Source organism: Echinops telfairi, unplaced genomic scaffold (genome assembly GCF_000313985.2).
Source record: "Echinops telfairi isolate 266 unplaced genomic scaffold, ASM31398v2 ScPeMD7_53;HRSCAF=182, whole genome shotgun sequence".
NCBI lineage: Eukaryota > Metazoa > Chordata > Mammalia > Afrosoricida > Tenrecidae > Echinops > Echinops telfairi.
In genome coordinates, this window is record NW_022103951.1 from 10,019,119 (window position 1) to 10,033,084 (window position 13,966).

The 13,966-nt window shown below is 38.5% G+C and overlaps 1 protein-coding gene across 1 annotated transcript in view; it reads left to right on the plus strand.

Annotated features, from left to right (window-relative positions):
* The window catches only part of BEND2 (BEN domain containing 2), a 66,295-nt gene extending 63,452 nt beyond the window's left edge, over positions 1-2,843 (plus strand). Inside the window, exon 13 of the mRNA XM_045290679.1 lies at positions 1,236-2,843. Coding sequence (XP_045146614.1) covers positions 1,236-1,417 — 182 coding nt within the window. The 3' untranslated portion in view covers positions 1,418-2,843. The remainder of the gene's footprint in view (positions 1-1,235) is intronic.
* The last annotated feature ends 11,123 nt before the right edge of the window (positions 2,844-13,966 follow it).

Consider the following 13,966-nt stretch of genomic DNA (forward strand, 5'->3'; position numbering starts at 1 on the left):
CACGAAAATAATTTTATGGTTGGGGGGGGGTCACTACAGCATGGGAAACTATTAAATGGTCATGGAATTAGGAAGGTTGTTTGTCAGCCACTGTGAAGTTACATGTTTTTGTGTTTTTCTGTGCTTTTTTTTCAAAAGCCCTTTACATGCCTATGTGCAACATAAACATAAGCCCCCAAGTGGGGACTACAGAGTGTGTCATTTCTCATTGGCCCAACTGGAATCTTCCCAAAGAGACCTCTGGAGTTTCAGAGAGCATGTATGAGACACACCAAATTTAGGCTTCTTGTTGCAGACGGTTGAGAACTTTGCAGGTGTTACTTTTATTTTCCAGAAATTTAGTCTTCTGCCCTATATTTGAGGGGCAGATGCAACAAACCTGCTTTCCATAACTTACTTTTTGTTAATAAAAATGTTCAGCAACATAGTGCCTAAGTCCAGTAACATACAAGTAAAGCCTATTTCCAGGCTACGGTTGCTCCATTAATTTAGTAGTTGGGTATGAAAAAGCCTTCTAACTTTATAATGTGTCTTGCTAAAAAACTTAGATATATGCCTTGTTTGTGGCATTGTCCTGGTTTACCAGTCTATTAAGCATTAAATAACAAACAAACTTGATTAATAGCATCAATGAATGCTGGCTTCTAGTGGTCAGCAGATCTTAACTAACAGCTCAAGGTACTTAGATATTGAGGAATTTAACTGATATACTACCCAAGGGCAGCTTGCTCTTCTCCTAGCATCTCTTTTCCTCATTTTTCCCATTTGACTTTCCACTTTCTCTTTGAGTTACATTGCTATATCTCCATCCCTTGTAGCTTTCCTCTAACTGGGAGACCAAAAGGCCTCATTCTTATTGTCAGAGATAAACCAAGCGGTACAAAAAATTTTGTAAGTTCTAGCATCTTGCCTCTAAAAGTATGAAAGGATACATACCTCTATCAGCTATAATGAAAAACCTCGATGCATTGTTATGAATTTAACAATAAGAAAAGTTTACATTGGGTCCCGAAAGTAGTGGAGAATTTCTAGTCTAATCTGTAGCACGATCATTGGAGATTTTGTTGTTTTATTGGGATTTAAGCATGATGATATTTCATATTATCCTTTGTAATCCATGGGTTTTAAGTAAAGTCTAATGACCCTTATTATAGACACATCTACAGAATTAAGGTTGAATACACTAGTTTCTTTGAGAAATTATTTTAACTTATGTTTTGTGACTTTACCTCCAGAGTTTCTCCAGGAAACCTTTCCGACTTTTGAACTCGAGGAATCCGGATATGACTGGAAAGAGTGTGTCAAAGCTATGAATTCCTGTATCCGCAATATTAGATACCACATCAAGAAGACCGCATGGGGCTTACAGCCACTTCCAGACACTGATTCTTCCGAAGATTCTGACGTAACTGATTGAAGTAATTTAGTATGTTATGTCCCTGCTTCTAAAAAATCCTGATTGCATTATTCTGCAAGTATCTAAAGTTATAATTCCAAAATTAGCTTGTTAGGAAGATGTATAATATTTCATCACAGGAGTAGAGTGATGGGACAGTACTTTAAACATGTGTTTGTTTTCATTGCTGTTTGAATGGAGAGTGGCACATTTAACTCAGAGACAGGGCACCAGTTTATCTATGAAGCAAATCAAGGTGATCAGGTGAGGAGCCATAGTATCAGAGGGGAGGAAGAGTGATGTGGGCGGAGTAACTTGCATACTGAATACATAGAGTAGACACTTTAAGTGTTTGTCACTTAAATCATAAACTCTGCTGCTTCCTAGGAGAGATATGGTTTACATATCATCAAAACCTCCAGGTCGGCTTAGTTATACATCCACCAATAAAGGAACCGTAGGATTGGCATCACATGGTTTGAGCTAAGCTTTCGAGAGAACTATTCTTTTGATTTACTCCTGAGGAGAACAGTATTCTTTGATAATATTTTATCATGGAGGTATGCACATCACCAAAGGAATTACTTCAGTAGACAGGTTCTACTGAATTCATTTAAATTTAAAAATAGTTCATTATAAGTAATAGGAATCTGTAGATACAAGGGTTATTGTGAGTTTCTAAAACATTTTAAAGTTTTACCTTGTTTTTCTGATAGTCGTAACTAGTTGTATATAAATAAGTACTTAAAAATTTACATGAAAATGATGAGAAATTTATTTTTAAGAAAGTAGCCTTAAAGATCAGGCAGGTTTAGCTGAAACTTGAAAAAGTAGCTCCATTTGGCTTATAGGCACTTACTTACTAGAAAGCTCTTGAATGTCTCAGATGTAGAAAATCTTGCTTGTGTTTAAGAAATATTTTGCTGTTTGACTCTTTCAATCTCTTAAATATATTCAATTGCATTCATTTATAGCATCCTTAATTATTGTTCAAAAAGTCATTACCACTGTTTGTGAGAGTTCAGAGTTTAATTATGGCGATAAGCTGGAGACCCATGACTGAAATCACTTCTTACTGTTATTGTCACTCACTCGCCATTAAGTCATGTCCGAGTCATAGAAAGTAGTATCAAACAATATTGTTTGTGTGAAAATTGACAAGCTGTAGTATTTTTTTTGACTCATGAGAGGACTTGTTATTTCTGTGACCAACTTGTAGAACAAATGCATATGATAAATATTTTGAAAATTTAAGTTTTAGAGTATTGGTAAAATAGTCTAGTTTTATAAAAATAAGATATAGAAGATCTGTATTAAAATTGTGTTCTCTAACTGATTACCTGGTTTTATAAAAATAAGATAGAGAAGATTTATTGTAAAAGTGTTCACTGAATCATTTTCTGTATTAGCCGACTTTAGCTTAATAAAATGGCAGTGTTTCTCTGTATATCTTTATATGTTTAGTACAGCCCAAGAATGGTCTTAAAAAGTAGATAAATTCAAATCCCAAAACTTTCCATGCAAGAGAAGAGAATTTTGACCTGAGTTACTTAGGCGAATTCATCTAAGAGTCTATGGTTTTACCATTCAGTTTTGTAAATAATTTTGCAAATTATTAGTAATAAAGCTAATATGGAAGTAATATAATACCATACATTATATTGGTAGATTTGAGGTTTTTAATTTGTATTTTTTGGTATCTGAAATGTTCTCTGGATCAGAAACAAAACCATCCAAAAGTAAACACTTCATATTTCCAAAAAAAATTCTAGATAAGAATTGATAGAAATAGTCTATAAGTTTACCTTGTCCCATAATGTAGCTACTAGACAGATGGCGCTGTTGAGCACTTGAAATGTAATTTATTCAATTGAGGACCTGTACTTTAAAATTTATCTCATTTTAACACATTCATAATTAGAATAGCAACATGTGGCTAATGACTACTGCATTGGATTGTGCAGTTGAGAACACCTTTTATTTTTAAAAGTATAACTTTTCACATTACTTGAGACATAATTATATACATATACACTTGAAATAATGTTTGAGAAAAATAATTTTATTCAGATGCTTCATACTTTAAATTAGGCCTCTTCTGAAAAGTTTGACTAATTTATTCTATTATGTTGGTTCAATGTTAAGCATATTAAATACCAGCTCAAAGACTTAACGTTTGATAGAAAAGTAGTTAAGTGTTAGTGTTTTGCCACGTTTCTGCGAATATACATTATCAATAAACATGAAAAAGTTTCTTAATACAAATGATTTTAAGAAATAGACCACTCGGTTCTCCAAGATGTGAATGCAACATGCCGGCATGGAGTAGAGAACCAATGGAGAGGTGTGAGGGGCCGACCCCAATCCCAACTATGTGGACACCTGCCCCTCCCCACAGAAAAATTTATTTTAGAGGACAGCACTAAGGCTGAAGCTCAGGGAGAGGGACATGTCTGACCAGAGCACACGGGATAAAATGAAGGGGGAGAGGTAGAGAGAGTGGAGCACATCCTGGACCCCCAAGCCATCCTGGACCACCAAGTCATGAGGACGATATTCCCGCTCAGAGCAGTCAATCCACAGAGAAGACCATATAGCCAGCCTCACTGTGGGACACAACATCCCTCACTGACCTAGAGCCCTACAGGGGACAACACTGGAGACACAGTGTGGGAATTCCATCCTATCTGATCCCACCACACCAAGGCAAAACACTAAGGGTATGCAACAGAATAGCAAGGGGAGCAGAGCAATGAAGTCCCCAGGGAATACCAAAAATAGACTTTTGGCCCAGGGCGTGGCACCCCATCGGACTCGACCAGAAAACACTCCTCAAGGCCAATAAACAGTCCTTGAACTAATTACAAGCTATTCTTTTTTGTTGTGGGGTATTTTGTCATTGGCTTTTTGTTGTTTTGTTTTCTTTTGTTGCTTGGTTTTGCTCTGTCTTGTTTTTGTGCATGTTATCTGCAGATTTATCTAAATAAGATAGGTTGGATGAACAATCTGGAGGGGAAAACAACGGGAGATTTGAAGTTTTTAATTTGTATTTCTTGGTATCTGAAATGTTCTCTGGATCAGAAACAAAACCATCCAAAAGTAAACACTTCATATTTCCAAAAAATATGGAAGAGGGGGAAGGAAGTGGTGTTAACAAACCCAGGGACAAGGGAACAACAAATGATCCAAATCGGTGGTGAGGAGGGTGTAGGAGGCCTGGTAGGGCATGATCAAGGGTAATGTAAACAAGAGGAATTACTAAAACCCAAATGAAGGCTGAGTACGATAGTAGGAAAAGATGAAAGTAAAAGGAAATAGAGGAAAGAGCTAGGAGGCAAAGGCCATTTATAGAGATATTTAAAGGCATGTATATATGTGAATATATTTATATATGAGGATGGGTAAATAGATCTATGTGCACATATTTATAGGTTTAGTATTAAGGTAGCAGATGGACATTGGGCCTCCACTCAGGTACTTCCTCAATGCAAGAATATTTTGTTCTATTAAACTGGCATTCCTTGATGCTCACCTTCCCGACACAATCACTGAAGACAAAGCGGGTGCATAAGCAAATGTGAAGAAAGCTGATGGTGCCCAGCTATCAAAAGATATAACGTCTGGGGTCCTAAAGGCTTGAAGGTAAACAAGCGGCCTTCTAGCTCAGAAGTAACAAAGCCCACATGGAAGAAGCACACCAGCCTGTGTGATCATGAAGTGTCAAAGGGATCAGGTATAAGGCATCAAAGAACAAAAAATCACATCATTGTGAATGAGGGGGAGTATGGAATGGGGACCCAAAGCCTATGTGTAGGCAACTGGACATCCACTTATGGAAGGGTCGCGGGGAGGAGATGAGCCAGTCAGGGTGCAGTGTAGAAACAATGAAACACAACTTCCCTCTATTTCCTAAATGCTTTCTCCCGCCCCACTATCATGATCCTAATTCTACCTTACAAATCTGGCTAGACCAGATGTACACTGGTACAGATAGGAACTGGAAACGGAATCCAGGATGGATGATCCCTTCAGGACCAGTGGTGAGAGTGGTGATACTGGGTGGGTGGAAAGGACGAACTGATTACAGGGATCTACATATAACCTCCCTGCGGGACGGGCAACAGAAAAGTGGGCAAATGGAGACGTTGGACACTAAGATATGACAAAATAGTAATTTACAAATTAAGAGTTCCTGAGGGGGGGATGGGAGGGAGGGGGGAAATGAGCTGATGCCAGGGACTTAAGTGGAGAGCAAATGTTTTGAGAATGATGAGGGCAATGAACGTACAAATGTGCTTTACACAATTGATGTAGATACGGGTTGTGATGATTTGTATGAACCCCCAATAAAATAAAAAAAATAGAAGTAGACCAAGTTTACAGAATATTGCCAATGTTGTCTACAATGATTTATATTAGTGTTAACATATTTTTCAGCCAGTTTCATAAATCTCGCATAAGCAGTTGGGACGTTTGCTTGCTTTCTTGCTTGCTAAGCAAAACCCGGTGGCTATCAAAGCCTAATGTTACTTCTATGCCTTAACCTTTATATATATGAAGGGGCTTCAAAAAGTTACAATTCCCTTATTTTTTAATTCCATTCTACAAACTTTTGGAAACCCTTCATATAGTGTGTGTGTGTGTGTGTGTGTGTGTGTGTGTGTGTGTGTATGGGATACCAAGACTTAATTTTCGGTTCTAGTTTTCAGTTTCCTTATACTATAAAGCTTATAGTCTGCAGCTAGCGGAATAACCTCTCAGTGGCATTCAGTAACTGGCATTCAATGACTGCTGATCTGAATTGCGTTCATTCTTCTTTTAGAGTATAACACCCGTCTCAATTGCGTTCATTCTTCTTTTAGAGTATAACACCCGTCTCTCTTGTATGCTGAGCATATTTTAACTCTTAAAATGTTAATTTGCAGTGACCTTTTTATCATGATAAGAAAAACCAACATTCATTTTGAGATTGAATAATCAGTCATCTCAAATCATTAGTAAAATCAGTGTGGAAGATTTATGGGTGACAAGCACAAATCTCAGTAAATGAATACAGGTGAGCAAGAAATATGCAAAATACAATATATTTCATATAGCAACTTCGGACCTCCGTGCACTGGAAGTGGAAGCTGAACCTGACCTTCAAGTCTTTGGAGTTTGCTTGGAAGGCAGGGAAAGAATCCAGGGAATAATTCGAAGTGGATTTAGGAGAATACTTAGAGTAGGTATCTTCATCTTTACTAGACTTCATTCTAAGTTTTAAGGGTCTTATATAATGCCAAGGCATGGTGAAGAGCTTCAGAAATTGGGTCAGTTTTGCTAACAATCATCAACTGAGATAATTCTTTTGTCTCATCTGATCTTTAGTCACTAACCCAAAGCTATTTTTTCTAGTCCACAAACTTCACTGCCTTAGACTGGAGTAAGTGGGGTAGGGTGAGGGGACTTTTAGAGACTTTTGAGAATTTTAGCACCTTTCCAGGAGTCCTCTGAGGATTTCTCAGTTTGATGCTTCACAATAAGGACTGCACCTCTGCATCTAAGTAAGGAGTCAACTAAGTCAACACAAAAGCACACCAGCTTGTGTGATCCAAAGAATTTAATTAATAAAATTTGGATATGGTGAACAGAAAAGTATCAGAGCTAAAATCATGAACACCAAAATTGTGAAGGGCTTTGGGGGACAGTGGGAGCCCCAAACTCATCTGCAGAGTATCCAGTTTGGAAAGACCGCTCTTGCTATAGGCAAGGGTCCCGAACAGCCTTACTGTCAGAGACCACTGTAATCTTCATTATGCTGAATTGAAATTGATACTTGGCCCATTGACCTCCCTATAGCTTCCTGATATTTTTCTATGTGCAAGTATCTCTTATTCCATGAAAGATTTCTTCTCTGGCCTTTTGAATGTTATTGGGGATCTCTTAAGCATTATTTGTGTTTTTGTCTTTATACTATTATGATTTTATCCTTACCACCTTAGTGTGATTTTGTTTTTTATAGTTTTCTTCTGGGTTTCCCAGCTGTGAAGCACAGGAGAAGTGGATGCATAATGATAATAATGGATACAAGGGGTTATAGGAAATGAAGGGATGGGTGGTGGGTGATAGGGAAATGAGTTATCAGGAGTAAATAAGGCTGGAAGGGAGAGGGAGCACTAGACCTGATTGTGATCGTACAACTCATTTTAAAGGCGATTTAACCATTGGGGTGGGGGATAATGCTCTGAAGTTGAGAGGGTAATGATTGTAAAATTCTTGATATAATTGAATGATCAGACTGTTGTATGATATGTAAATTATGTGCCAAAAATTGGAAAGAAAGAAAGTAGCAAATAATGTGGTAGTTCTGTGCACCATTCATTGGGCACTCTTAAAGCAAGAGATCTGAGCCAAAGTTCAGATATAAATCTATAATCTTGTTGGTGTAGTTGGTCTTAAAAGGGTTTTGATTTTGTCATAATACCATACCAAAGTAGTGCATATCCTATGGGCAAGCAGATGGATTCTGGGTTCCCACTTGACCATATATATTCATGTATAAGCTGAATTTTTCAGAACATTTTTAATGCAGTTTTTTGTGGTAAAACTGGGTGCCTCAGCTGAGATTTGGGCCGGCTTAAATACTTGAGCATATATGATAACTCTAGCCCTAATCAAAGAAGGTTTGTTTTGATAAACATGGCCCTGCTCGATACTCACCTTCATGGAGTGATCACTGAAGGTAAGGTGGCTACAGCAATTGTGGTTAAGAAAGCAGATGGTGCCTGACTATCAATTGGAATAGTATCTGGGGTCTTAAAGGCACTATCGTTTTCAAACAAGCAGCCATCTTAAGTGGGGCATCAGCCAAGTCCACATGGAAGAAGCACACCAGCTTATATGATCGAAGGATGACAATAACAAAATTCGAATAAGATGAAGGAAAATGTATCAGCTTAAACTGAGAGCACCCAATTTACAGAAGGCCATGGGGGACAGTGGGGACCCAAAACCCATTTGCAGAGTAGTCAGATTAAGCCACTTGCAGATCCCCTCTAGCCACAGGCAAGAGTCTTTTTGAACAGCTTTACTGTCAGAGATTGTTGTAATCTTGATTGTGATTGGATCAAACGTGATACCTGGTTAGTGGACCTCTCTCTTGACCCAACCTGCATTTGTTCTAAGTGCAAGTATTTCTGGCTTGTTCATGATAATTTATTCCCTGGCTTTTTAAATATTGATAGTGGTCTATTCTTACTCATTAACTGTATTTTTTATCTTCATATTATTATTTTATCCTTACCACTTTTGTTTTTTTATTTCTGTTGTGTTCCCAAGTTTGTGAAGCACAGAAGGAGTAGATGCATAGAAGTAATAACTGATGCAAGGGTTTATAGGGAATATAGTGGTGGGGGTGGGAGGTAGGGTGAGGGCATTTCAGGAGCAAGAAATGTATGAGGGAGAGGGGAGGGAGCACCAGAATCGATTGTGATTATATATCTCATTCTAAAAGCGATTTAGGCATGAAATAAAAGAAGAAAGGAAATGTAAAAAAAAAGTAATACCTTATCATCTGATCTCCCTTTTAAAATTAAGTTTTTATTATTTTCTTTCCATTAGATTTAGGTTTCTGTTTTGTCATAGTTTTGTTTGTTTGTTTCCTTGCTTCCTGTTTGTATGAGTTTTTTTGTCTTTGAAATTCAGAATAGGTAGATCTGTAGAGACCGTAACTAGATTGATAATTGCCAAGGGGCATGGCAGAGGAGGATGTGGGGAGAAATAGGGAGCCAGCCACAATGAACGAGGAAGAAAATGTTCTGGAGTTTATTATGATAGTGGTTGCACAAATATTAATATGACTTGACCATTAAATTGTATGATATATGAAGTATATGTCAATAAAACTTAAAAAAAAATTCAACTTCAAAAGTAAAACAAATCTATAATTGGGATAGCAGTCTTCTCACATTAGGGCATGTCAGTGTTAAGTCCAAGGTTGTATTTCAAATTTCTTAAATTTGCTACAGGTGAGTTCAAGGTAAATTCCAATTTATTTAGTTGGCTTTACAAAAATGGAGCCTTCTGGTGTGACCTATGAAGAATGTGCACCTTGAAAATGCAGAGTATAAAGTCCTGGTTGTCTGCTGTACATGGCTTGGTTCTTTCAGGGCTGGATAGAAACTAGGTCAAAAGTACCCAATTAGAACACAATACCAGGTGTATTCTCTCCTTGGGGTGTATATAAGTAATGTTAAGTGATTGTCCTAATGGCAAGATGCCACACTTGGTTTAAGCACATTCTTAAAGACAAACGTGCCAACCCAACCACCCACCCAAAGCTCTGGACTTGAATTCACTGAACAGTTTCATTCGAGTACCTGATAGTTTGGGGTAACTGTAGAGCAATGTTAACATGGCAGAAACTTACTAGCCTTCTCCTTCCTCCGACATGAGAAACTGACCCCAGGTGAAGTGTTATAGTTAGGTTTATTGTGCCAACCTGGCCAATAGGAACATGTGGGCAGAGATTAATTAGGCTGAAGTTTGATTGGAGGGCAAAGAGAAAAAATGGCACTGCAACCCCCATCCCCATCTCTCTTGCTCTCTGGTGATCAGAACAGCATGCTTCTGCTTTATCTAGTCACCTGCCTCAACTTGTGTGCTACACTACCTTTGGGCTGAGCCAATCTGGCTCCATTGACTTCCAAGTAGCAACATTCAATCATTTTGAATTCTTGCAAGCAGCCTTAAGATCAGAACAGGAACCAGATAACTGGTTGTGCTTGCTCAGAACTGCACTAACACCAACACTGGTTGTAGTTAAAGAGGTATTTTCTTCCTTGTTACCTTGCTCACTTTCCTGGTTAGCAGAGGCATAACCTTCACCTCCCCACCCCCTCCTGACTCTCAGTGTTGTGTCACTTTTTTTTCTTTCTTTCCCTTAATTCTTTCTTCACCCCCCCTCTCCCATTTTCGCTGTTTATTTTGATCCTGCAGAATGGACATTCTGCCCCTGCCTCCTCAATTAGCAATGTCTACTGGTGCCCATGCTGATTGACAATGCATGCTTCCCTAGAGTGAGTGCTGAGTGCCTGATGCTGACATATTTGGCAGCTAGTACTTTTGCCAGTACTGGGATGCTCCCTCACAGTTTTTTCCTTCTTAATTCTTCCTCTCCCTCCCTTTTATTCCTCCTCTCCAGTTTATTTCAGCTCTCAAGGATAAGAGTTAAAAGTAACAGAGGTCTAACAAATGGTGTTGGGGAAACGCGATATATTTTCAGGAAAAAGTGAAACTATGCATCAATGACTTAAATGTAAAAACGATGGTTATTGCTCATATGCTACCTCCTGAAATGGCGGAAAGTCAGCTAGTTCTTTTTCGGTACTCTGGCGCTCTGTATTCTTTCCATGTTCTCTTGGTGCTTCCTGTATCGTTCAATATTTTGCCTCAAGAATCAGGATTACAACTCAAGGATTGAACTTCTTGAGTTCTTTCTGTTTCAGATAAGCTGAATGTGCTCTTCCTTTTTGGTTTTCTAATTCTAGGTACCTATACATTCCGTTATAATATTTGGCTTTGTCTTCTTGAGCTACCCTTTGAAATATTCTATTCAGCTCAACTTCATATTTTCTTCCATTTGCTTTAGCTATGCTATGATAAACAGCAAGTTTCAGAGTGTCTTCTGACAGCCACTTTGATCTTTTCTATCTTTCCTGTCTTATTAATGACCTTTTTTGCTTTCTTCATGACTGATGGTCTTGATGTCCTCCCACAGCTCATCAGGTCTTCTGTCATTAGTGCTCATGGGTGAATTCTCTTCTTTAATATGCTCTCAAAATGCAGGTGGGATAGACTCAAGGTCATGTTTTTGTTCTTGTGAACTGGCTTTAATTTTAAGCATCCCTAAAAACGTGATGAAACCATCAAACATCTCACGACATGGACAGACCTGGGAACCATTATGCTGAGCAAAGCTAGTCAATCACAAAAGGACAAATATTTTATGAGACCACTACTGTAAGGATAAGCACCAAGAGAAAAGCAGGCATCTCTTCTCTAGACATTTAATCTTCTAATCTGGTCTTCTAAGCAACGAGGCAGTATGTTTGCCAAATGTACACAATCTATGTATCACCCCATTATTTGTACATCTTAATAACCACCTCAATGGATCTCACCTCATGTGTTAGGCAGGGTTCTCTAGAGGAACAAAATCAGGACACTTATGATTTTATATATATATAAAAAAACACACATTTGTTTCTACAGCAAGAAGGAATATAACAGCTAGTTAGTCCACACAGCAGCACAGAGGGCTCAGTTCAACTCACTTTTATGGAACAGTTCATATGCTGAAAGTCCTTCAACTCTCCAAAGGGGCCTTCTGTTCAAGGTCAGGGAGGCAGATAGTGGAGTTTCCCTCAGGCAAAAGAGGCAGAATCTGCAACAGTCCCTAAGTAGCACAGGAGCTTATCAAAGCAGGTCTGATGGGCTATCGAACTCAATCTATACTAGGTAACAGGACCCACCAATTCAAGGGAGGTACACACCAGCAGCATGGTCTGCTATCTCAGTCCATCTCTGCCATCTGAAATGTCCTTTGCTATTCTTTCCCTAACTCCGTACACTTTCCCTAACTCAGTACACTAATTTCACCACACACTGAAGGGGAATGACCTGTGGTGAGAAATAAGTGCTAGAAGCCAAGGTGAAAAAAAATCTTTTAGAATTAACTAAGAGTCACATCACGGTGAAGATACCCAATCTTGTCTGATCTCTGAAGCTAGGCAAGTTTTGTCCTAGTAAATACGTAGATGGGAGACCACTTGGAAATATTGAGTACTATTAGTTTGCCACACTGCAGAGACCTCAGTGTTGCTGTGATGCTGGGAGGTATGCCATCAAGATTTCAAGTAACAGCAGGATCACTAAAGGCGAACAGGCTTCAGTTGAGATTCCAGACTACAAAAAACTAAGCTTCCCACTTTGGAGGAATTACCCACTGATAATCTCATGCGTAGCAGTAGGACATTGTCTGATATAGTGCTGAAAGACAAACCCCTCAGAGGGGAAGGCACTCCAAACACGAGTGACAAAGGGCTGCTGCTTCCTAGAACTAACTGATGATGTGGATAGAGATATTCATTTGTTGGTAGGGTATAACCCAAAATGCGAAGAAACAGCTACAAACATGTATTAGCAATCAGAACGTGAACTGTACAAATTATGAATCTAGGACAATTGGAAGTCGTCAAAAATGAAATGGGATACATCAAGATCACTGTCTTTTACAGAAACACTGGTCTATACACACTGGAATACTGCTGTTATTAGGTGCCATCAAGTGGGCTCCGACACATAGCAACCCAATGCACAACAGAACAAACCACTATCCAGTCCTGTGCCATCCCCACAATTGTTCCTATGCTTGAGTCCATTGTTAGAACCACTAAGTCAATCCATCTCATTGAGACTCTTCCTCTTTTTTGCTTCCCTTCCACAGACATCATGTCCTTCTCCAAGGACTAGTCTCTCCTGACAACATGTCAAAAAGTATGTAGCACAAATTCTTGCCATCCTAGCCTCCTAAGGAATACTTACTTGTTCTAATACAGATCAGTTTGTCCTTTTAGCAGTCCACGATACTTTCAATATTCTTCTCCAGCACCCAAATTCAAATGCATTTATTCTTCAACTGTTTTCCTTATTCAGTGTCCTACTCTCACATGCATATGAAGCAGCTGAAAATACCATAGCTTCGATAAGGCAAATCTTGGCTCTCAAAGTAAAATTCTTGCTTTCAATACTCTTAAGAGGTCTTGTGCAGCAGATTTACCTTATGCAATAAATCTTTAATCTCTTGACCAATGCTTACATGAGCATTGCATGTGGATCCAAGTACGACAAAATCCTTGGGAACTTCAAATTTTTCTCCATTGATTATGATGTTACGTGTTGGTCCAGTTGTGAAGATTTTGGTCTTAGTTACACGGAACTGTAATCCACACTAGAGGTTGCAATCTTATCACCAAGTGCTTTAAGTTCTTACTTTCAACAAGCAAGGTTGTGTCACCTGCATATCGTAGGTTGTTAATAAGCCTTTCTATAATTCTGATGCCACATTCTTCTTCATATAATCCAGCTTCTCTGATGATTTGCTCAGCATACAGATTGAATAAGTATTAATTTGGAAAATTTCTGTTTTAAGTCTATATGTAGGAACTGGGTCACCATTTAAAATGTATTTCTTATTGTGAATTACACTCAAATATCAAAAGCCACTGATTCTAAGCACTCCAAAGCATCTCTGTTGGCATGTGTAATGGGACTGGTTTTCCCTTTTCTTGTAATTTAGAGTGATTTGTATCCTCTTCTATTGAATGTGAAGTATTTTCTCCCTGGCTCTGTTGTTATTCCATCAAGTCAGTTTTAACTCATGATGACCCTATATGCCAGAGTGAAACGGCTCCCATAGGATTTCCTAGACTGAAATTTTTTTTTTTAACATTTTATTAGGGGATCATACAACTGTTATCCCAATCCATACACACATCAATTGTGTAAAGCGCATTTGTACATCGTTTCTCA